At 44.1% G+C, this 23,810-nt stretch overlaps 1 protein-coding gene across 1 annotated transcript in view; it reads right to left on the minus strand.

Moving 5' to 3' along the window:
• Positions 1 to 6,028: 6,028 nt before the first annotated feature.
• Positions 6,029 to 23,810, minus strand: part of LOC143829783 (acyl-CoA (8-3)-desaturase-like) — a 58,575-nt gene continuing 40,793 nt past the window's right edge. The window contains exon 12 of the mRNA XM_077321184.1: positions 6,029 to 22,598. Within this exon, the coding sequence (XP_077177299.1) occupies positions 22,547 to 22,598 (52 nt within the window). The 3' untranslated portion in view covers positions 6,029 to 22,546. The remainder of the gene's footprint in view (positions 22,599 to 23,810) is intronic.

Raw genomic sequence — 23,810 nt, forward strand, 5'->3', positions numbered from 1 at the left:
AGCTTTACTAAAATCAAAGTAAACGACATCAACCGAATTTCCACCATCCAGAAAACCTGTTACTTGGTCAAAAAAGGAAACCAGGTTGGTCTGACAGGACCTGTTGGAGACAAATCCATGTTGACTTCCTTGGATCACCAAATTGTCCTCCAGATGTTCGTAGATCGCTCCCTTTAATATCTGCTCCATTATCTTCCCCACAACAGAGGTCAGACTCACTGGCCTGTAGTTTCCCGGGTCATCCTTCTTCCTTTTTTAGAAGATCGGAATAACATTTGCTCTCTTTCAGTCCTCCGGGACATCTCCAGTCCTTAAAGAGATCCTGAAGATGATGGACAAGGGTTCTGCAAATTCTCCGGAAAGTTCTTTGAGCACTCTTGGGTGCATTTCATCCAGCCCAGGGGATTTGAACTCATCCAGTACAGCTAAATGCCTCTCAACAACCTTTCTATCCATGTCAACCTGCCACCCAGACACTATCCTTTGGCTACTGCCATCTCTAAATGTGTCTAAACCCTTTGACCTGTGGGAAAAAACAGATGTAAAATAGGCACTAAGCCTTTCTGCTTTCTCTGCATCTTCCTTTAGAGTTTGTCCATCCACACCCAACAGTGGGCCTATTGCCTCCTTTACTTTACATTTGCTCCTCACATAATTGAAAAATCTTTTCTTGTTACAATGGGCTTTCCTGGCCTATCTTAGCTCACTCTCAGCTTTGGCCTGATGATCAATCTACAGTGCCTAGTAACCTGTAGGTACTCTTCTTTAGAGCTCTGTCCTTCCCTCCATTTCCTGAACATTTCCCTTTTCTTTCTTAGTTCCTCTTGAAGTTCTCTGTTCATCCAAATAGGCTTTAAGAGCTCCTGCAGTGTTTTCTTCTTTCTGGGATAGTCATTGATAGAGCATGCAATAGCTCTTGTTTGAGTAGCACCCACCCTTCACATGCTCCCTTCCGTTCCAGCGTTCTTGTCCATGGTATGACACTCATCATGTCTCTGAGTTTATTAAAGTTTGCCCTACAAAATCCAACATCCGTGTCTGGCTACAAGCTTCCTTGCCTCCCCATCTCAAAAGGAATTCTATGAGGACGTGGTCACTTCCCCCTAGGGTCCTCACCTCCTTCACCTCATCCGCCAACTCTTGCCTGTTGGTCAGTATTAAGTCCAGTATGGATGAACCTCTTATGGGTTCATCTACAGTTTGAAAAATGAAATTGTCAGCCAGGCAGGTCAGAAAGTTGCATGACTGAGGACGCTTCGCAGAGTTTGTTTCCAAGCACACATCTGGGAAATTGAAGTCACCCATGATGACAAGGTCCTGCCGCTTGGATATTTTCTCAAGCTGCTGACATAGTGCAGTATCCACATCCTCTCATTGGTCAGGCGGTCAGTAGCAGACACCAACCACCACACTGCTTGTTTTCCCCTCGCTTATTTTTAACCCAGATGCTTTCCACTGTAGATATACTCTCCTTCACTAGAATTTCCTGACAGGTAAGCCCTTTCCTCACATACAGTGCCACTCCTCCACCTCTTCGATCTATTCATATCCATCCACTATTACATTCCAGTCATGAGAATCATTCCACCGTTTCTGTGATGCCTACTAGATAATACCTTTCCATCAGCATAAGAAGTTCCAGCTCTTCCTTCTTATTGCCCATGTTTCAGGTGTTAGTATAAAGGCATTTGAATCCTTTTACTTTTGGTTCCCTATGAGCTGGCCTTGGCGGTTGGGTTGCCCCCAATCGGTCTCCTTCCTTGCACACCCTATGTTGATCGTCTCCTTCCCCTTGTGGCTTCGATAAGTGCAGTCCATCAGGCGCTAGTAGGCCTTCTTCAAGAAAGCCTATCCCATGGTCCCAGAAACCAAATCCCTCCTGTTGGCACCAACTACACAGCCACTGATTCACCTCCATTATCTTCCTCTCCCGACGCATTCCTCTTCCCTTGACAGGCAAGATTGAAGAGAATACCACTTGTGCCCCCATTTGCTTGAGCTTCCTCCCCAGATCTTGATAGTCTTTTTTAATAGGAGCGATGGTATAGGTGCCTGCTCATTTAATAGGAGCGATGGTATAAGCGCCTGCTCATTTCACCCTCATTCCCTCCCCCCTCTCCCTGGGACGGGAACGTCTTTTTAAAAATGTCTGAAATCCTGGAGCAACAAATAGGCGGACAAACGGGCAGGTGATGCCAGAAATAATTTTTCCACAACATTGTAGCACAAATCTCTCTCTAAAGCCCCCCCCCCCTAAAAAAAAAATCAGGAGCAGGATCAATTTTTTAAATTATCAAGACTCTTGATTCAGTAAGGGGTAGTGTTCAAAAAGCACTATGCATCTATGATTAGATACATAGGCATAGCAACAGAGAAGTATGCATTTTTAAAAACTTAGCGGCCATTGCGGGATCCTTAAAGCATGAAGAAAGGGGATTGGCTGCCTGGCTTGATTGACCAGAAACCGTGTTGCTCTCTTCCGCCATTTCAAGCAAGTGATATGTACGGTGAAAAGCGTGAAAAGGCGGCAAAGAAGAACAGGACATCAAAAAGGTGAGGAGGGGCCAAGAGGCATGATTATATTTAGCATTACGCCATTAAGCTGGTGTAATGCTATGTTTACAGATGTGCGGAAATCCCTGAGTACAGTCAGTAATAAAGCTTATTAAGAGGAATTATGCAAGTATCTTCTGTGGAGAATTAAGAAACTTAAGCAGTCCAAATAATATTGGGTGCACAGTAATAATCTCCAGCATGAGAAAACCCATGCTAAGTGCCAAATACCATAAAACATATTTTGCACACACACACTGTGCAAAGTGCTTAACTTGAAAAGCAATGGGAGGCAAGTGTACAGCATCAACTAAGAAGGTAAAGCAGGAAATATAGCTGTTTGTACATGCAGATCTGAGAAGGGCTGGATTCTCTAGGCAGGAATGAAGCATACAGATAGCCAATAATCTACAAAAATAATCCAAAAAATACTTAGATATAATTAAGAGCTTTGTGGCTAAAAAAAAGCACCCAGACAGATTGTAGTTCCTTACAAGACAAGAGGCTAGTCATAATTTTATCTTTAAGCTTGGAAAGGAATGGATGAGGAGGCCTGGGGTTGGCATGCCACCTGCATGGCTAAAAGTGATGATGGTCTAGAGTCCTGGCAACATTTCCAAGAATAAGTCTCCAGACAGGGAGAATGTAAGTTTACAGACAGTATGAATACCTAACTACACAAGCCATTTCTGCCACTTCTAGCCTTTCTGGCCTTTAAGGAATTTCCTCGTTCAATTTCAATTACTCACCTTAGCCTATGAACAGTATCTGTATTTCTGATATGTGTACATGAAGTTGCTTTCTGGTGAAACTTTGTGCAAAAGCTTGCCATGAGACATTAACACTGAGATGTTTTAAGAACAATTTCTGATTTTGGTTTACAAAAGGTGAACTGGAGGGGAGCAGGAGACATGATGCCTTGAAAGAGATTGTTTTAATTTATCCATATTTGTTCCTTCTCCTGCTATGTTTTTTTTTAATTGCAAAAAGAATGCACTGCTTCAAGTCTACCTTTATATTCTGTTGGTGAGTTAATTTGTATATCCCTGTTTTCTGGTGGGAATGGACTGGCTTGTTTAAGGTAACTGGGCAGTCATCACTAGTTGGAAGCCCAAGCTCCTAGAACAGGCATGTTTTCCCAAAAGTGCAGACTATGATGTTTCCTCACATGGCCTCCCTGGCTCTTGTCTACCCTAATTTGTGCTGGTCATTCTGTGGTAGAAACTTGATCCCGGTGCCCAGAAGCCAAACTTGGAGTGGAACCGCTGTACAGAGAGAGAGCAGCCTTCAGTCTTCCTCTCTGTGTTGGTTTACCAACATGAAATGTCCCTGGAGAACAACAGTTTGCCCTGTTGGGAGGTGAACATGTACTGATGGGCTGACTAAAACCTGGGAATTAAGTTCCAGAATCGCAACCATGGAAATTCCCAGTACATGTCTGGAAGAGAGCACCCAGGGGAGGAGGGAAGATGAGGACAATGTATTGAATAGTTATGCCCTTAGATACCTCATGGAATTGGGATTCAATGTCCAAATTAAATTTTGGACTCTGTTTGTGAAGAATGCTTAGGTAAATATTGTTGCATCATTTAAAAAATGCCTCAAGCAGATAAATTACTTAATTAATCCAAAGAGGTTAATTAAAGAGATTAATCTAAAGAAAAGGAAACAACATGAAATGTTGATAGACAGCAAAAAGGAATGCTGATCTTGTAAAGACACTATGCTAAAAGAAGAAGAGTTGGTTCTTATATGTCGCTTTTCTCTACCCAAAGGAGTCTTAAAGCAGCTTACAGTCGCCTTCCCTTTTCTCTCCCCACAACTGACACCCTGTGAGGGGGTGAGGCTGAGAGAGCCCTGATATCACTGCTTGGTCAGAACAGCATTATCAACGCCATGACAAGCCCATAGTCACCCAGCTGGCTGCATGTGGGGGAGTGCAGGATTGAACCCGGCATGCCAGATTAGAAGTCTGCATTCCTAACCACTACACCAGACTGGCTAGTAGTTGGCAGTGATGCTTGGACACTTGTCAATTTGGCTCATGTCCTGTTCTTCTCATTTTTGTAATAGAGCAATCAGAAGCTCATCCATTTCTGATACTATCAGACTTGAATCAAATTTTTTCTAATACTCGAGATCACAACAAAACAGCAAACAAAACAGTGGAACAAATTCATTTCAACTGCAAAAATTGTCCATAAGGTAAATTTTAAATGAAATGGATGAGAAGAATTGAACTGTAAATATGAGTTTTTGTCAATTGATTTTTAAAAATTATTTAACTTCAAGGACCTATTTTCATCATTGTAGATAATAGTGTCTAAAAAAGTAATCTTTTCCAAATTTAGCTGAAAAGTGAATTTGATTTGTTCATGTATAAGAAGAAGAAGAAGAGTTGGTTCTTATATGCCTCTTTTCTCTACCCAAAGGAGGCTCAAGGCAGTTTACAGTCGCCTTGCCTTTCTTCTCCCCACAACAGACACCCTGTGAGGTGGGAGAGGATGAGAGAGCCCTGATATCACTACTCAGTCAGAACAGTTTTATCAGTGCTGTGGCGAGCCCAAGGTCACCCAGCTGGCTGCATGTGGGGGAGTGCAGAATCGGACCCAACTTGCCAGATTAGAAGTCCACACTCCTAACCACTACACCAAACTGGCTCTCCAGTTGCAAAAACTATTAACAAAACAGCAGACAAATTAAGTGACCAGGTATGCTGCCCTAGCTGACCACACCCAGTAGCAGCTGTCTCGGAGAAGCCTGGATGGCAAGCCCAGCCGGAGCAAAGTCAGAGTTCAGTCCAAGTCACCAGGAGTTAAACAGGTACAGTGCAGAGCAAGGCAAAGAATAGTTAAACAGTCCCAAGGTCAAAGTTCAGAGAATCCAGTAGTCAAACAAAGCCAGTTCACTTTATCAATGCCGTAGTTAAGAGCGAAGCCAGGGGTCAGTTGCCAGAGATCAATCAGACGTTCACAGGAGCAGAGCCGGTCTGGAGGGGTAGTCACATAGCTTGCATCCACGCTGAAGGCTGCTGCTGCTTCTCCTAAAAGCAGCCCAGCTAATTAGCTGCACTCACTCAGTCCTCCCCAGGAATGATTCCAGCTGGGCCCCATCAATTCTCGCAGCGTGCCTTCGGTGTTTTGCCAACCCCACCCTACTGCTTTGTTTGAGTCACTCCAGTCCATCTAAATCTGATTCAGACTCCTGCTGTGGCAGTGTCCGCTATCTCTCATATGCTGGGCCTGGCTGACTTGAGCAGCCCTCCCCAGCATCCCTGTCAGAATCCCGTTTCTTCATCCTCTTCAGCCAGAGCTGCCTCAGCTGCCGGCTCCAATTGCTCTGGCAACTCCTGGGAGATGGGAGGTGGCAGCGGGGGCGTGACACCAACTAATACAAAGAGGATATCCTGAATATGTCATCAGAAATGCCAAGGAGAGGACATTATCTACCACCAGGGCAGAATTATTTAGGAAGAAAACAAATAACAGGGAACCAATCAATTTACATTTTCTTTGCAATTTACACCATTGACAACTGAGATACACAAGGTCATATGTACACATTGGCATTTACTGCACAACATACCTGGTTGTGTGGATCAACCTATAATAGGTTTTCATAAAACTGCTTCCTTAAGGAACATTCTGATAAGAGCTGATTCTTTGAAACTATTGCCTACCAGTACACAGTATAGAGGTCTTTTCAAATGTGGTAGGTGCATTGCGTGTAAGTTCTGTTTGGTGATTAATGCATTTGAAAGACTAGAAATAAATTATAGACTCCAATTAGAACATTTCAGTACGTGCTCAACAAAACAAGTTTTGGATGCAATTATTTGTGGATGTAATAAAACATATGTAGGAATTAGTGAGAGGACTGTGAAGGCCAGAATCTGTGAAAGCAGGTCTAAAATCAAGCACAAATAACTAGATTCACCCTTAGACTCACATTTTCTAGATGCAGGTCATACAGAGGATTACTTCAAATTTCTGGTTCTTAAAGTATTTCAACATAACATATCTAATAATGTGGACATGAAGAGTGTTTTCTTACAAGAGGCAGCTATGATTTCCAGGCTTCAAATGCTGGGTCCCCATGATCTTAACACATCTTTTGATGTATCATGTTTTATTAAGGTTGTTTGGAGTAGGAGATGTCAGAGCCAATATGTGCATACTAAGAAAATGATTTATATTTTTTGTACATTTGAATTTCATGCCATCCTTTATGAACATAATGTAACTGATCTGGCCATGTATGATAAGAATAGATTGTTGAGTTTGCTATATGACTTTAAGATTTTTGTAATTAGGATGGTGCACTTTAAGTTTTCTTTGCCAATCTCCCTGAAAGATACTACAAAATAGCTCAGTTATATTAACACAGGTGCATGCTGGTAAATATTCCTTTTGTGGAACAACTCAGAACATTAGGTAATTGGAGGGTATTGCTTTCCTGGTTTTTGTGTCCCATCTTTTTGTATTTGTCTCTACCTATCTGTTTGTAATTGTTACATTGTATGTTTTAGACGTTGTCTGAAGAAGAATTCGAAACAGAGACCCACTCTGGAAACTCTGTCTTCCAAGGTTTATCAGAATAAACGAAAGAAGACATTTTACACAAGCTGATCACTATTTTGAGACAGGATGCTGGTACAGATTGTCTGACCCAGCAAAGCTCTTCTTATATTTTAAAATTTACACTCAATTCATGGGTTAAATATGTTGGGCTTCACTATCATTTGAACTATGGTAATAATATAGAGTAATCTTAGTTTCTGCATTTTTCCTGACATCCTTTTAATGTCAGCAGATTCCTCTGCAATCTTTTTTACTTACATAGACAAAACACACTTTAATTATCCAGGCCCAATTTACTTAATAATTGTACTTATTTAGTCCTGTGGCTGGAGACAAGACAGTACTGAAAGTGGTTATAACAGTCACCATTTCCTATTGCGTGTGTGTTTATTACACTTTCCTCTGGTACACAGTTTTGAAGTTTTGTAACTTGAAAAACCCTGTTAGACATGATAGCAGGACAAAAGAAATATTGTGTAGGACAAGAAAAACCTTGTACTGTGCAAGAACAACAATGCCTTTCTAACACACCTTCAATGCTCTCAAAAACCCAACAACTATTGTTTGTCTCTTGATTTAAATTAAGAATTTGCAAAAGGCAGTTGGTGGTTGGACCTAGGAAGCCCCTGTATTGCTAATCAGTCCAGCCCTTTTCTAGTATTTTCAGCACCCTTGGGATGTGTGTGTGTGTGTTTGTTTGTTCCACGACAGTGTTCCTTCATTATCACAGCATCATTCAATAAAGGCTTCTGCCTGATGTCTATCCCTACTCCCACAGCACCGTGTCCTAGTCCTTATTGGACGTTGTACATATGCACTGCCAAAACAAACCCCACCCCCAATAAAAAGCAATGGTAATTTTTTTTCAGGAAATGAACAAGACAGATAAGGACAAGCACAAGGTCTTGTTGAGCAATTTCCAGTAAAAGAAAATACTTAGAAGGGATGGGAAGTGGAAAGGGTCCTAAAGCAGCAGAAGATAAAATGATTGACTGAGCAGGGAGATCCCAGCCATGAAAAAAAAGATCCCTGATTCCTCTTACATATAATAACAATGACAATAATAATAATACTTTATTTTTTGAGCCTATCTTTTTCAAATTTGGCTCAGGGTGGGTAACAAAACAATAAAATATACACGATGATACATTTTCCATAATTAAAATAATTAGTATATATATTTAAGATTAAAACTATGAAAAACTACCTTCTAAAAATCATTGGGGGGCTAATTTATATTTAACAGATTAATAATTTATGAGTAGTTTTTTTGGGCAGGGAGGCCAGCATTTCTCCCATGTTAATTTGCTGTCCCTAACCATAGGCCTGGTGGAACAGCTCTATCTTACAGGCCTTCCAGAAATGCTAAAGGTCCAAAAGGGCCCTGATCTCACCAGGGAGAGCATGAGGTCAGGAATGAAAAGGCCCTGGCCAGTTTTCCTTCTTTCAGAATGGGGACCCTGAACAAGTGCTAATTGTTTTTGGGGGGTATAGTGGAAGATTGGAATGTAAAAGCAGTGCAGACAGGAATGTAAACTGTAAGCCCATAAAGCTGCGAATTAATGATTTACAAGTGTTGCAGTTCACAATCACCCATCCAGAGATGCTGCCTTCCACCATTGTGGCAAACAGTGTGAGGTAGTCTCCCAGAGGGAGAGGGAAGGGAGGGGGTTTGATCCTTCTTCCTCCTTCTTTCAAGGCTCTTCCTAACATGAGCCCCAGCTGGCAGGAAGGTGGGGTCAGGGACTTCTGCTGCTTTCCCTCTTCGTTCTGAATTGCTGGGGAATCCCCCCTCTTCCTTTCTACCAGGCTGTCCTTGGAGCTGGGAGCAGATGGCCTGGGAAGGCAGGCTTTTCCTTCCCAGGGTCTGCTCGGGTGATAATTGTGGCCAGAGAGACTTCTTGGAATACCTACAGTACCCTCATCTATGTCCTTGGTTTCTACAGCCTCTACCCACCCTGCAGCATGTGCAAGGCTGTGACTATTGATCTAGTTCCTTCATACTTTCTTGTGGGCTGCCAACATTTCCCTTCTGCTTGTCTTACCCTCAAAGTTGTGGATGAAATGAGTCATGCCTGGTGGATTCCCACAAATGTTGGTGCCTTCAACAGAATTACTGACATCTCCTCTCCATGGGTAGATAAGTGGGATTTGTCCTGGCTGAGCCTGAAAATTTGAGCTTTGTCAGGATGGGGTTTAGAGTCATTCTGAGCCCCTCTCATGACACATGGAATTACTTCCAACCCCAGACAACAAGCAATCTTATTTGAAGCAGCAGGTGCAGCAACTGCAGTTATGGAGCACAGCCTTGCTATGCAAGGAGAAATACAAGCCCTGTAATCCTCAGAAGAACAACGGATCACATGGCTTAAAACTTCAGTTTTTAACAATAACCGCAGGGTTTTTGTTTTTTTCTGAGGTGGAGGGGAGATATCCTGAAAATCTCATTGCCAGATGGCTTCCCCAGTTTATGATCCTAGAAGATCTTGCCATCAAGCATGCATACAGGTTACATTCTCCCTAGGGTTGTCAATCTCCAGATTTTGGCTGGACATCTCCCGCTAAACAACATATTTCCAAGTAACAGTGAGCAGTTCGCTTGGAGAAAACGGCCACTTTGGAAGGTGGCCATGTATGGCATTATGCCACTAAGTCCCTCCTGAACCCTTCCCTCCCCAGGCTCCACACCCAAAATCTCCAGATAGACCTGGAAACCTTAGTTCTCACCCTGAAAAACAAGAATCTTGTCCACAAGATCTGATTGCTAAACGTATGCACCACAAAATTAAAGACTTTGGCTGAAGCCCAAAAGTGGAGCTCTTATCACCTATGAGGTCTATTTAAATCACTGATGTAGTATATGTTCATGTTAGTGGTGATCTAGTACCCAAATGGCAGATGCATTCTCCTCCTGGGGCGAGAGCATCTTGCTGGGTGAGATTCCACCATCGGATCAAGGGAGGCAGGAACTTAACAGTTCTTCTTCCGGTCCCTAGGTGGCACTCACCCGGCCCCTTCAGTTCGGTTTCTGCCTCGGAGGGAGAGCAGGGAGCTGGAAGATCTACGTAGATTTTCACCTCAAATCCTACCTTTACCTTCATTCCTATTCCTTTCCTAACTTTTCCTCGTGTGTGGCTACCTCCTCGACAGTCTCCGTTTGTGTGTTTGTCTTTCCTCTTAAACCCCGCCCCACCCTGTTGGTATTTTGACTCTGGGAAAAGGCCGTTAAAGGCAAAAACTTCCCAGCGAAGCTCCATTGCCGGCTCCGCTCAAACACGATGGCAGGAGACCTCTTATCGGAAGGGGAGTTAGAGGCGGCGATGGAATCCACGGAGCAGGAGCCGAGGAAGCTGGAGGGAGCGCCGAAGGCCGTCCCTAAACCAGCCAGCGAGGAGCCAGGCCGCCAAGCGGCAAAACGCCGCAAGAAGTCCGACACGCGGGAAAGAAGCAGGGAGAGGACGCGCAGCAGCCATTTTGAAGAAGATCAGGCGGGCGGCTCCGCGGCGGCAACTCGGTCCACGCTTACTCGCGAGGAGACCGGGGTCGAGGAGGAAGGAGAGGAGAGCCGATCCAGGAGTACAGTAAGGCCCAGTGGGCAACATTTATTATCAAAAGAATTAATTGCCTGTATTTCAGAGGTAGTCCAAACCCAGTTAGTAAAAAGGGAGAGGGCCTGGAGGGCACAGATGGCGCAGGCAGGCCTCCCCTGACTCAGAGAGGGAGGAATGTGGGGACTCGGTTGAACAAAGACCCTCCTGGCCCACAAAAGCAGCACGCAAAAGACCCCATTGGTGTCCTGACAGGGAGGATTCCCATCTACAGCAGATGATTCCTCAGTAAAGGAAGAGGGGGAGTTTTTATCTGATGAAGAAGTGATTGAAATTATGGAATTACCTGAGGTATCCAAAGATTCTTCAAACCAGAAGACTATCAATATTTGTTGTCTAAATGTCTTAATGCATTGGACTTAAAATGGAAACAGGGGCCGAAGGATCCAGCGGATCAGGACCCTAGAAGGCCTTATGGCAATAAAGAATATTTTCCCCCAGAGGAAGATGTTCCCAGAAACTTTCCACTGCCCTTATTTTTTGAGAAAAAATTCAGAGCGGAATGGGAAAAGCCCATGGCAAACAGGCAGTTACCAGCGTATGCCAAAAAGCTGTATACCATGCCTGATTACGCAGAAGAAATATTAAGGACCCCTATTGTGGATGCCCCGGTAGTAGGGCTGCAATCCTATGGTCTTCTCTCGGAAGATGGTCAGGGATCTGTAAGAGATGTAATGGATAGGAAGGCGGACTTTGCCTTACGTAAAACTCATGAAACCTTAGCAATGTCTCTAAGAGCATCTTCAATAGCTTCAATTGTATCCAGAGCCACGATCATGTGGGTCAAGAAGCTGATTCAACTGTTGCCGGAACCAGATAAGAGAGTGGCAGAAGGAATGAATAGAGTACTAAAAGCAGCTTGTTTTTCAGCAGACGCCACCTTGGACGCATCCATCTTCAACGCCAGAGCCATGGCCACAGCGGCAGCAGCGAGAAGGACACTGTGGCTGAGAGCATGGCAGGCAGAAACAAAAGCGAAATCAATCGTCACTGCTTATCCATTTCATGGATCGAAACTTTTCGGAGAGTCTTTGGACAAGGTCCTGGTGGAGACACGTGATAAAAAGCGCGTAATGGCAAGGAGCTTGTGGAGAACGGATAGAAGGTACTCCCAACCCGCAGGTAACTCCTTTCGTTCCTTCGGCTCATACAACAAACAAAGACAAGACAGGAGATCTAGCTGGGCCAATGCCAGACAGAACTTCAGGGGTGGCTACTCTAACAGATTCCAGAGAGGAAACCCTCCTCCAAAGCAGGAAAGAGACGGAAAACCTCATAAGGCGTGACTCCATCATTCCGGTGGGAGGAAGACTAGCCCTGTTCTTGGATCAGTGGACAAGATACCAGGCAGACAGCTGGTCATTGGAAATAATAGATCAGGGTTACGCCATAGAATTCTTCAAGTTCTCACCAAATCACTTCATTCAGTCACCCTGCCCAAGATCAAAGCCAAAGCTGGAAAGAACTCAAGCCGCCATACAACACCTGATCGACATCAGGGCAATAGAACCCGTACCTCACGGAGAGGAAAGGACGGGAGTGTACTCGGTATTCTTCACAGTACCCAAATCCAACGGGGACTGGCGAACAGTGTTAGATCTAAAGTTCCTGAATCGCTTCATCAAGCTTCGCCACTTCAGGATGGAAACCCTCAAATCCATTTCGGAAGCGATACAAAAAGGAGAGTACCTTACATCATTAGACCTCACGGAAGCGTACCTGCATATTCCGATCCTGAACGGACACAAGAAGTTCCTCAGGTTCTGCGTGGGTCAGCACCACTATCAGTACAGAGCTTTACCGTTTGGTCTCTCAACGGCACCCAGAGTTTTCTCGAAGCTGTTAATCGCCCCGGTAGCCTATTTACGGAAGCAAGGAATTCACCTGCATCCATATTTCGACAACCTGTTACTGAGGGCTCAGTCCCTCCAACAAGCCAACAGCCACACCGCAATCGCGTTGCAAATCCTTCAAGACTTCGGGTTCATCGTGAAACTTCAGAAGAGCTCGCTAATCCCGTCTCAGTCCCTTCAGCATCTGGGGGTACTGATAGATACAGTGGCATCCAGACTCTTCATGACAGAAAAGAAAGTACAAAAAAACAGGGAATTGGCAAATCAGATAATAAAAGGAAGAACGTCGTCCCTAATGACTAGCAAGTATGATAGGCATCTTGGTGTCGAACTTGTGCACAGTGGAATGGGGAAGACTGCATTCTAGCCAGCTTCAGAGCTTGTTGCGTCCATTCCAACACCAGATTTCGATGAAACTGGACAAGAAATTAAAGGTACCACAAGCCGTAAAAACCAGCTTGGCCTGGTGGACCAAGAAGATCAACCTGTCGAAAGGAAAGCTATTCGGCCCCAGGCTGGAAAAACAACTGTTCACGGATGCCAGTCTGAGGGGTTGGAGGGCCATGCTGGAGAGCCATTCAGCCCAGGGAAGATGGTCCTCAGAGGAATCGACACTTCCAATAAATGTCCTGGAAATGAAGGTGGTCTTCAGGGCTCTACAACACTTCCAATGTCGAATAAAAAACACTCATGTGTTGGTAAGAACGGACAACATGGCAATGAAGGCCTACCTAAACAACCAAGGCGGATCCAGGTCCTCAGACCTTCACAGGGGAGCCATGAAGACCTTGTGTTGGGCGGAGGCCAACCTGTTGTCGATAAGGGCAGAATACATAAAGGGAAAAGAAAACGTCCAAGCAGACTGGCTGAGCAGAGCGATGGTATCTGCAGCGGAATGGCGTCTGAAGCCGGAAATCTTCGCCTGGATAACATCAATCTTCAGTCAGCCAAAGCTGGACCTGTTTGCAACAGCGGACAACAGCCAGATGCCCTGGTTCTTTTCCCGGTACTTCCATCCTTCAGCGGAGAAGACGGATGCACTGTTGGCCCATTGGCCAAAGGGCTTGCTTTACGCCTTCCCGCCGTTCCCGGTGATCGCACGCCTGCTTGCGAGGGTAAAAGAGCTCAAGGCGGAGGTGATACTAATAGCTCCGAGATGGCCTCGTCAACCGTGGTTTTCAACCTGGTGTGCATGTCAGTGCGGGACCCGCTGCAGATTCCAGTACAGCCGGACATGCTCCAACAAGGTCCTATTTGGCATCCGGATCCGGAATGGCTCCAACTGACCGCCTGGAGGTTGAGCGGGGCCACCTGATGACGGAAGGCTACAGTACGGAAGTGGTTGAGACGATTATGGCATCCAGGCGCCAGTCGACCAACAGGATCTACAATGCCTCGTGGAAGGCATTCGTTCGCTGGTGCCAGCGGAAGGTGGATCACCTGTCTCCAAGACTACAAAATGTGTTGCAGATGGTCTGGCACAAAGTTGAAGGTGGCTACTCTTCGGCGACAAGTGGCAGCCTTAGTATCTGTCCTTCCAAATTTTAAAGGCAAGCCGATTTCTAAGCATCCTCATATCATCCGTTTCCTCAAAGGGGCCACCCAAATCCAGGGTCCAATTGCCCATAGATTCCCCACTTGGAATCTGAATAAAGTTTTAATGGGAATGACGAGACACCCCTTTGAGCCAATAATGGACATTTCATTGAAACATCTGAGGATGAAGACAATCTTCCTTACAGCAGTGACTTCAGCCAGAAGGATATCAGAACTGGCAGCTCTATTGGTCAGGAAAGAACTCTGCATCTTTCACAAGGATAAAGTAGTATTAAGAACGGATCCAGCCTTCAAACTGCTGTCCAACTTTCATCTTAACCAAGATTTGGTCCTACCGTCTTTTTGCCCAAACCCGGTCCATCCGTTGGAGATATCTTGGCACACTCTGGATGTGCGGCGCTCTTTAAAGGCTTATGTAATCAGAACAGAGAAGATGAGAAGGTCTGATTCGTTATTTGTGTCTATTGCAGCCCCAAACCAGGGCTCGAAGCTGTCCAGTAGGGCTATCGGTAGTTGCCTCAGAGCGGCCATTGCCGAAGCATACTTGGCTCAGAAGTTGACGCCACCACCTGGTATTACAGCTCATTCAGTAAGGAGCACGGCAACGTCAGCGGCCTTGTTTGGTAGAGCATCATTTCTCGAAATTTGCAGAGCAGCAACATGGGCCAACGCCTCGACATTCATTCGCCATTACAAGATAGATGCTTACGGCTCAGCGGAAGCAGCGTTTGGGCGAAGAGTGCTGCAAAACGTAATCAATACAGATGATGATGGCCCACCCTGAATTTACGGACTGCTATGGGAGGTCCCAACAAGATGTCCTCGCCCCAGGAGGAGAATGACCATTGAATACATACCGAGAAAGGTCCTTCTCGGCTGGGGTATAAGAGGACATCTTGATCCCTCCCTTCCATCGTCAAGTTAAAAAGAAAAGATACTTAGCCGCAGGGCATCTGGAAGTTGTCCCAGAGCAGAGTTATCTACATGTCATAATGTGTTTTTCTTCCGTATTGTTGGTTGTTATGTGTCTCTAGTTCTTCTTCTGTTAGGAGGTTCCTAGGTTATAAGTTGTGGTTATGAATGCCTGAGATGCGAACAGCTATGGCAGTGGCCGAACTGAAGGGGCCGGGTGAGTGCTACCTAGGGACCGGAAGAAGAACTGTTAAGTTCCTGCCTCCCTTGATCCGACAGTGGAATCTCACCCAACAAGATGTCCTCTTATACCCCAGGAGAGAAGGACCTTTCTCGGTATGTATTCAATGGTTATTTTTGTTGAGTATGCACCTGAGGAACGTGGGGTTAGTTTGGACCTGATTTCAGGAAGGATGATGGATATTTCAAATAAATGTAATACATTTCAAACCAAGGATATTTGAATGTATTACATTTCCTTGACTTGCTGGAGTGGGTTCCAAAAATTATACTGACAACAAACATAAACTGGCTGTAGTAGCCTCATCTGTTACTCCACACTAGGGTTGCCAGCTCCCCTGGTATAGGTAGGGGATCTCCTTCCACCAGTCCCCCGCCCACTGCTGCTGACTGGCAGGGGGGACTTCCCAGGACAGGGAGGGAGGCCCAGTCACATCACCCCCAGCATGCACCAGATTGTACATGCTGGTGCACCACCAGCATGCACCAGCATGTTGGCGATGCTGCAGTGACCCTATGGTATTTGGGCAAAAACTCTTATGTTAGAAGCCATCTTTACCGTAGAGGTTTGTCCATATTCCAGACAGTCATAGCAATAGAGCATTTATCATGTCACCAGCAACACAGCTTGGGCCTCTCTCATGTTCCAGTTCCACACTGACCTGGCAGTCTATTTACATTAAGTAAGTAGAAATGCAGAATGGAATTATGAAGGAGTATGAAATTATGACATTCTGGAATTATGAATGCTTCCTTAGAAGTCTGATAGTACCTGAAAATCCCAGTGCTAAATCCTTTGAGGAGCTGACCCCCAAACCATCAGAAATTGTACAGTGCTTTAAATTTAATGGTTTCTTGCATTCATCTGGATTGTCAGTGGCTGTTTTTGGTAGCAAAACTACACCACCTCTCAGAATAATGTGATTTTGAAGGGACTTTCAATGCTGTGCTGAGGGGACAGTGTCATCAATGAACACAGAATCAGAGTTGGAAGTTTACGTCAAGGGTCATCTAGTCCAACCCACTGCACAATGCAGGAACTCACATCTATTTATTTTATTTATTTATTTATTTAGATTTATATACCGCCCTCCCCGAAGGCTCATCTACCTGCTTATCATCTACCTGCTTATCCACAGTGACCTCATTTTCATGATGAAAAGTTTCAGAGACACATATAGTTCATGGCCAGACCAGATATTAGTATCAAGTCGGGTGGCAAAATTTTGTTTTTCGGAGAGGTGTATGTCTGCTTATTATGTTTGAATGTGATAACCATTATGAATGGTAGCTTAAGGTTTTTTGATGTCATCAAGATGAATGAAGTCCATTTTCCCTACCTTTTAAAATTTGGACTCTAACTTGTGAACCAAGTGTTCAATTTCAAATTTTAAAGCACTGTTGGAAAGTTAATAAATTCCCCTATAAATAAGTTACATCAATAATATTTATATTGATTACCTGGCATCGGAGAGCCTTTATTTACCATTTCTTATCTGGTCTACAGGCCAAGTGGGTTGCTAGATCCTAATTGCACTGAAAATCCACCTTGCATAAAATATTCCTGTATGTCTGGATGTTCCAGAGGAAACAAATGCTACCTGACATCCTTATCATCCATTGTTCCTCTTAATATTTGTGAAACAGCCTGGGGGGGGGGTGGAACGTGTCTGGGGTGTCCGAGCTGGAATAGGGCCAATCAGGGTGCGACCACCCTGATTAGCCCTGCACCTACAGCTCCTGCCCTTCCTCCCTGGATGCTAGCCACTTTGTGTTCAGACATGTCTTGCTGCCGGAGCCAATGCATGAGAGAGAGACACAGAGACACAGAGGGCCCTGCCAAACCGCACATGAGCCCTGATTCCCTTCTATGGCTCCTGCTGCGAGGGAGAAAGAGAGAGAGAGAGATCTGCACCTATTGGTATCCCCTGGGTCCTAGCGCCCATTGCATTCCTGGTTGCAATGGGCTTTCTTGCTAGTTAAAATACAGAAGTATGTTTCTGAAGAAGTTGAGTGGCATGATAGGTCAGTTCTGCAGTAAGAAGATAACACATCCAGATTGCCATCTGACTAGAATTTAAAAAATGAGACTAATGTCCAAGCTTCAGTTAACCTGGTGATAAATACTGGAATAGCAGGTGTTGGATATGACAGAAATTGGGAAATCTAGCCAAGATCTGTCATAGAAAAATATACAGGAAAAGCACAACTGGAAGTGGTTATAGGATCTCTGTGGTTATAGGATCAGAGAAGTCACTTATAACTGCTTATGCCCTAAAAGTACAGGACTACAGTTTGAGGCAGTAAAAATGGTATGAATATACATAGGGCAACAAATCCCACTTCTATCAATGGAGAAGTGATGTGTGCAAACTTGAAATTATGCTTATCTTTAATAGTGGCTAAAAGAAAGGGCCCTAGTCTTAAGGGTTGCGTCTGGATAGGTGTATTATATGTCCCATTTAAGGGAACTGCAGAAGTTAACACCAAAAACTGGAGCAGAAGCAATTCGATCCCTACACTCAGCTCTTTGTCACTTTGCTTCTGTCCTCCCCCCCTTTTTTCTTCTTCTCAGGTCTATTGGACACCCCCCCCCCTAATTAAAAAAAATACTTTATTGGTATTTGGATCTGGGATTTTTTAGGAATCCCAAAAAAGTTTTGGTTCAGTAGACCTGAACTGATAAATATTGGGCAGCGAGGGGAGAATGCACACCCCTAATCCTATTCTGCTCCCTAAATTGGGACTCAAAGTTGCTAAGAACATAATTCTCCCCTCCTCTATTTTCCCATCACAACAACTCTGTGAGGTAGGCCACGCCCAGGGATACCCAGAAAATTTCCATGGTTGAAGCCGGGATTCAAATCTGGGCCAGCCACCAGCGTGCTAGTTTACTGTTTTATCCACAGCATATTAGTGCTGCAGTGGGAGGAAGAAGGCAAGAAAGGATGCCCCTTGGGTGTATGCCACTTAAGTCTTTAGAACTCCATGGCTGGGTACATGCTGTTATCTCCCAATGAGTTATAACAATCTATTTCCATCTATTTATTAGACTGCTAATAATACTGGATTCCAGTACTGATGTTAAGAATGCCTTTGAAAATTATTTTTATTCTAGATTTGCCTCTTAGCAGCCCCTTTACATGTAGGTTACATGTATATTATCATTTCATAAAAATAATTTTATTTTTCTAGTCCATCCTTTCTGGTTGGCTCATTTTAATGGTATCACAGCATCGTCATATACAATACATTATACATCATCTTCCTTAATCTCTGATCTGATGAAAAATCAAAGTTTCACTTTTATAAAAAACTATACAGTACTGTTCACTTCCTCCAGTACAGGGGTGGAGGCTGGAGCTATAGTGTCTTCCAGGGTTCCCTTCTTCACTGGCAGGACGTCACATGGCCCATGAGGGAGGTTCACTTCTACCCAGCTCCTCTTGCCTGCTTGCCTCCTCTCCCTTTTGCAGCTCAGGGAATGTTCAAGCCCTTCCTCTTCTACCCTTTGTGGATCCAATGTTAAAAGTTTTCTGGAAGAGGGACATCCTTGGCTTCTTCTCCTTCCGCTCCGAGGCCTCGAGAGTGTCAGGAACTAGAACCAATGAGGCATCCCCTTGAGTCTAACTACATCCTGCCCGATCCCCCCTGCCATCCATATTGCTTCCAGGCTTAGTGAAGCTGGGACTGTCTGTTCCCATTTCCACTCCATCAGGTGCTCTCCCTGTCCCTTGATGTCTTCCTTGCTACTGCCGCCTATGGCTGCTCTGCCACCACGGTGTGCTTCAGCCTCATTGGCTGCACTGGGCTCTGGTAAGGCCCTTCTTGCTGTGGTTGTCCCTGAGATGCCTCTGAAATGAGTTGGTAAGTGTGGGACAGGGGGCTAATTACAGACAAGAAACTAGATTGTTAGCAATGCATACTCGTGGATCAAATATATGGCGATTCCTGCACGTTCACAGTCCTTTCTAAATAGCAAACTTTTTTTTAAAGGCAGTTCATCTTCCACGTTACAGATAGATTTATCGTATTTGCCACCAGAACTACCTCCAGGTATTAAAGTATAATATTGGAAGTTACTCATCTATATCTTGTCACATATATAATACTCATGTATGCAGAGTCTGTGTGAAGCAGTAACTTTAAAAATAAAACCACCTTCTTGTGAGCTTCCAAGCTAACAAGTTCAGTAGTTTTCACGCTTTAGGGCTGTTGGTATCAAGCCAAGCTGACTTGTTCAAGGGAAGGAAACAAATGCTTCTTTGCAGGAAGGTGTATTTTGACAACCCTGAAAGAAGCAGTCATGAGACCCATCATGAAGAACGCATCCCTCTATCCCATCCCACCACCCTCCACACATAAAAATCTACCCAAGAACCAGGATTTCTTGAGGGGAAGAAATAACGCAGCAGTAGCATATGACAAGTAGGCCCTTTGAGCTCTTTTTCAGGCATTATAAGTACACATACCAGGAGCACTTAACACCCACAATGCTCCAAAATACACATTTCATCTGCTCTCATTTGATGTTGAACCAGGATCATTTTTGTGTGGTTGGGGGGGGGGGGGCATAGTGGTTGGTGGCTACAGAACTTCCAGCAGTTTTGGCAGAGATGGATTATCTACCATGTCAGTCATCCATTGAATGAACACCCTCAGGTCAGCAGCCAGACTGCAGGGCAAGACTGTGCATTGCTAACGGGAATTACCACATTGAAAAAGCAGGTCATTTCCTGCACTGTTTATGCACTGTTAGGTGGAAATAGCCAACTTTAAGGTCAATGATTGCAAACTAAGCCTCCCTCTCTAAAAGTGAAAGGAATGCCAATAAAGTAATCATGCAAAACATATAAAAATTTCTATTGGATGTTGATAGTAAATGGCAGAAAATGTTTGTAAAATTCTAGACAAAAGTTTTGAAATACGTTCAAAGTTTTGAGGATCAGTATTAAGAAGTAGTTTAGATTTCTCATGAAACCTTTCTGCCAAAGAAAATTTAATAAAAATGATGTATTGGTAGCAATACCAAGAGTCTAATGGGGATTGTTGGATATGTGGGGCTACCAATGCCAATTTTATACACATTTGATGGGAGTGTAGCAGCTAAGAGCAGCTGTTTGCTATAAAGGGCTCAAAGCCACTTAAACCCCTGCTGTCTGCTTCCTGCTGCTTTTTGCAGGGGTTTAAACACTTTAAATGGCTCATAAACCAATATGAACCAGTTCAGTTTGGCTGAACCATGAACCGAACTGTGGCTGATCCCTGTTTAGCTGTTCTCATTAGCTGCTCTATCAGACAGAGGTCCTTCATAGGAGATACTACAGCAGTCTCCAATAGCTTCATCTGGAGAAGGATCTGATGGTGTGATGAATCTGAGCTCTGATGGAACCAAACCATTGTCTGAGTCCAAAGCACATGGTTCTGCCTGCAAAGGAGGGGGAACAACCACACACTACATCAAAGGTCTAGATTGGGGCACAACTTCTAGAGCTGGAATCAATGTTGAAAGAGGGTAGAAAGAACCCTGTTGATCCCAAGACATGTTCTGTTGCCAAATTTTGGATTTCAGAGCAATAATGCCTGTGGCAGTCTCTAGTAGTATGGAACCAATGATGCTGGTGGCTCCACCAAAGTAAATTTCACTTCTTAGCCATTGGTGGAAGGTCCTTGGAGGAAGGGGTCAGAAGTTGGAACTTCTTCCACTCCATTATCTGACAATGAGGGGACCACTTACCCTTCCTGGAGAGGTTGTTCCATAACAGTGCGCCTGCCTTGGAAATGACTCCCAAGCAAGCCGCTTTAATTGGTGGACAGTCAGGAGGACATCTCCCTGTGATCTCATTTCTTGAGCAAGAACAAATGCAAGACAGTCCTTCAGATCCTCTGTTTCTAAGCATGTAGAGCTTCAGAGGACAAACCATCACCTTGAATTGGCTTGGAAATGGACTGGCAGCCAGTGTAATGGCTGAACTATTGGGGACATATGGTCTTGATATAGTCAAGCTGCAGCATTCTGAACTAGCTGTATCTTCCAAACATTCTTCAACAGTATCTCCAAATATAGCACCTTTCAATAGTCCTGTCTAACTGTAACTAATGCATGGATCACTGTAGATAGATCTGACTGACCCAAGAACAGATGCAATTGATATACCAGCCAAAGTTGACCAAATGCTTTCCAATAGCCACCTGGTTTTCTAACATAACCACTGTGTCAAGCAGCACTCTCAGATTGCAAATCTGGCTTTTCTAGGAGAGTATAACACCATTTGAGATGGGAGATCTGAAATCCCTGGACCACCTTTGTCTGCCTTTGTTTAGCAACCCTGGACTTCCTTGGTGGGTCTCTTGTCCAAGTACTAACCAGGGCCAATCCTATGTAGTTTCGTAGATCAGGCTAGCCTGGGCTATCTGGATCAGGACACTTATAAGTTAGTATATTAAGCTATAGTAATTGGTATATATTTGGGATTTAAAATATAGAAGGGCCAATTTAAGCACTTCCGCCATTGTAATGCCATTGACGTCACTGTGTATAAGAAGGATGTAAGATCCATGAATAGAAGGAAAGAAGATTTTATCAAATTACTCAAAAATTTCATTTGAAAAAAATGTACTTAGGGGGAAAATCACCCCCTCCCCCACAATTCTCCATCCTGCTTCCAGAGGCCCCAGCTCACGTTTGTTGAAGTTCATGATGGAAAGGATGGGCAATCAACAACAACAACAACAGATGAATGGAGGGAATGAGATGCTGAAAATCTACACAGAACTTTCCCCCCTTAAACTCACCATCAAGAAAATGTGAAATGGCAAGCTTGTTCTTGTAGCTGAACAAAACATCTAACGGATGTTCCCCCAGATAACCTACAGCTTTCATGCTATTGCTAACTCTCCGCCAGTCCTGTTTTTCTGCTTTAAACTGTTCCTCTCCTCACTCCCAAAGTTTTTCTCCACATTGAGGAAAAAGATTGCAAACATGTGAGATGCTCTCATATATGAAAGACTGAAGAAGTGCCTCCGTCCTCATTCATCTCTTGCATTTAGACAGACCAAATTTTATGAATGGCACAGTAGAACTAGCACAAAAGGAAAAAAATTTTTTTTTTCAGAATGTCCCAGTTTCATGAATACCTGTCCTTAGCATGTTTCATTAATATTCCTCCTTAGCATGTTAACTGTTCCAGTCTGGGATGTATTTTCATGGCTAATGATGGAATAATTCTTCAAGAGTTTCTTCTTATCCATGTATATATGCATCATACCAGGCTTGTCCAGAATCCTTCAGAGAGCTGCAAGACAACGAACAGGAATCTGACTAAGCAAAAACAGAGAACGGTGTACTTGGGCTCATACATTAAAAGTAATTTTCTCTCCTTGCTACTTGTCTTACTTGATCAACATATAATCAGATATTTAAAACTAGTTCTCTGCTTTTCATATTACACACATTACTTTTTCCCCTTGATTCTTCTTTCTCCAGTCAAGAACTTTCTTAATGCCTAAGATCGCTCCATCCATGATTATAACAAGTACTCCTGCCCACTCTGTCATTTCAGTTTTTCTTAAGAGAAATAACAATAAATTTCTATACTGCCCCTTCCCATATGGACTTGGGGTGGCTCACAACATATCAATGTATATGTGAAGTTACAATTTCTACCATAATGTGAAATCACTTTACAATTACAATGGTGTGATTGCGCCTGCCATTGGCCCTGCCGATGGTCTGTCCGGAGGAAGGGGCCAATCGGCACCCTTCCTCATCCCGGACAGAGCCCGCCCTAACTCCTCCCCCTAAGCCCTTACGGCTTTATTTAGTCCACGGCGCCTGCGGCGCTGTGGGCGGGGTTAGAATATTATGGGTTATGGAAAGGTAAAAGCAAACTATACCAGTTGGCACTAAATGGCAAGATAGAATGATAATGCAGAAGAGAGATGCTGTCTTATGTTTAAAGTCCCAAAGCTACCTTCTCAGCATAGAAGCACAAACCTGTAGAACAAGTATGCTGTGTGTGGGTTTACATGTGCGAAGATGCTAATAAATTGTTGAGAGAAGCTTCTTTCCTGAGTGATTCTTTTGATAGCACCTTCAGTGTTTTTAAAGAAATTACTCCTTAAAAATAAAGTAACAACAGAATTGCATATTGTGTTGTTTACAGTTCTTACTAGGGACGTTTTATTGGAGTGAGCTGCTCAGCATGTCAAGAAAATTGGTGGAGGGGATGCCACATCACTATAAGTGTGTATAGGTATTATCTCTTTGAATGGGATGCCTCTCTTTGACTGTTTACACACTGGGAACTTCACTGCCCCAGCTCCCATACAGGAACACAAAACGGGGGCAGATGAGGTGCACTGGGCCAAATGTTCCCCCGTATGGGTGCAGGAAGAGGTGGGGCAACCTGCCACAACTAAAACTCCAGCCTGCAGCCCAGCATGAAACCTCCAGTACGTAAACCAGGAGTAGTCAAACTGCGGCCCTCCAGATGTCCATGGACTAC

Source organism: Paroedura picta, chromosome 2 (assembly GCF_049243985.1).
Source record: "Paroedura picta isolate Pp20150507F chromosome 2, Ppicta_v3.0, whole genome shotgun sequence".
Lineage (NCBI taxonomy): Eukaryota > Metazoa > Chordata > Lepidosauria > Squamata > Gekkonidae > Paroedura > Paroedura picta.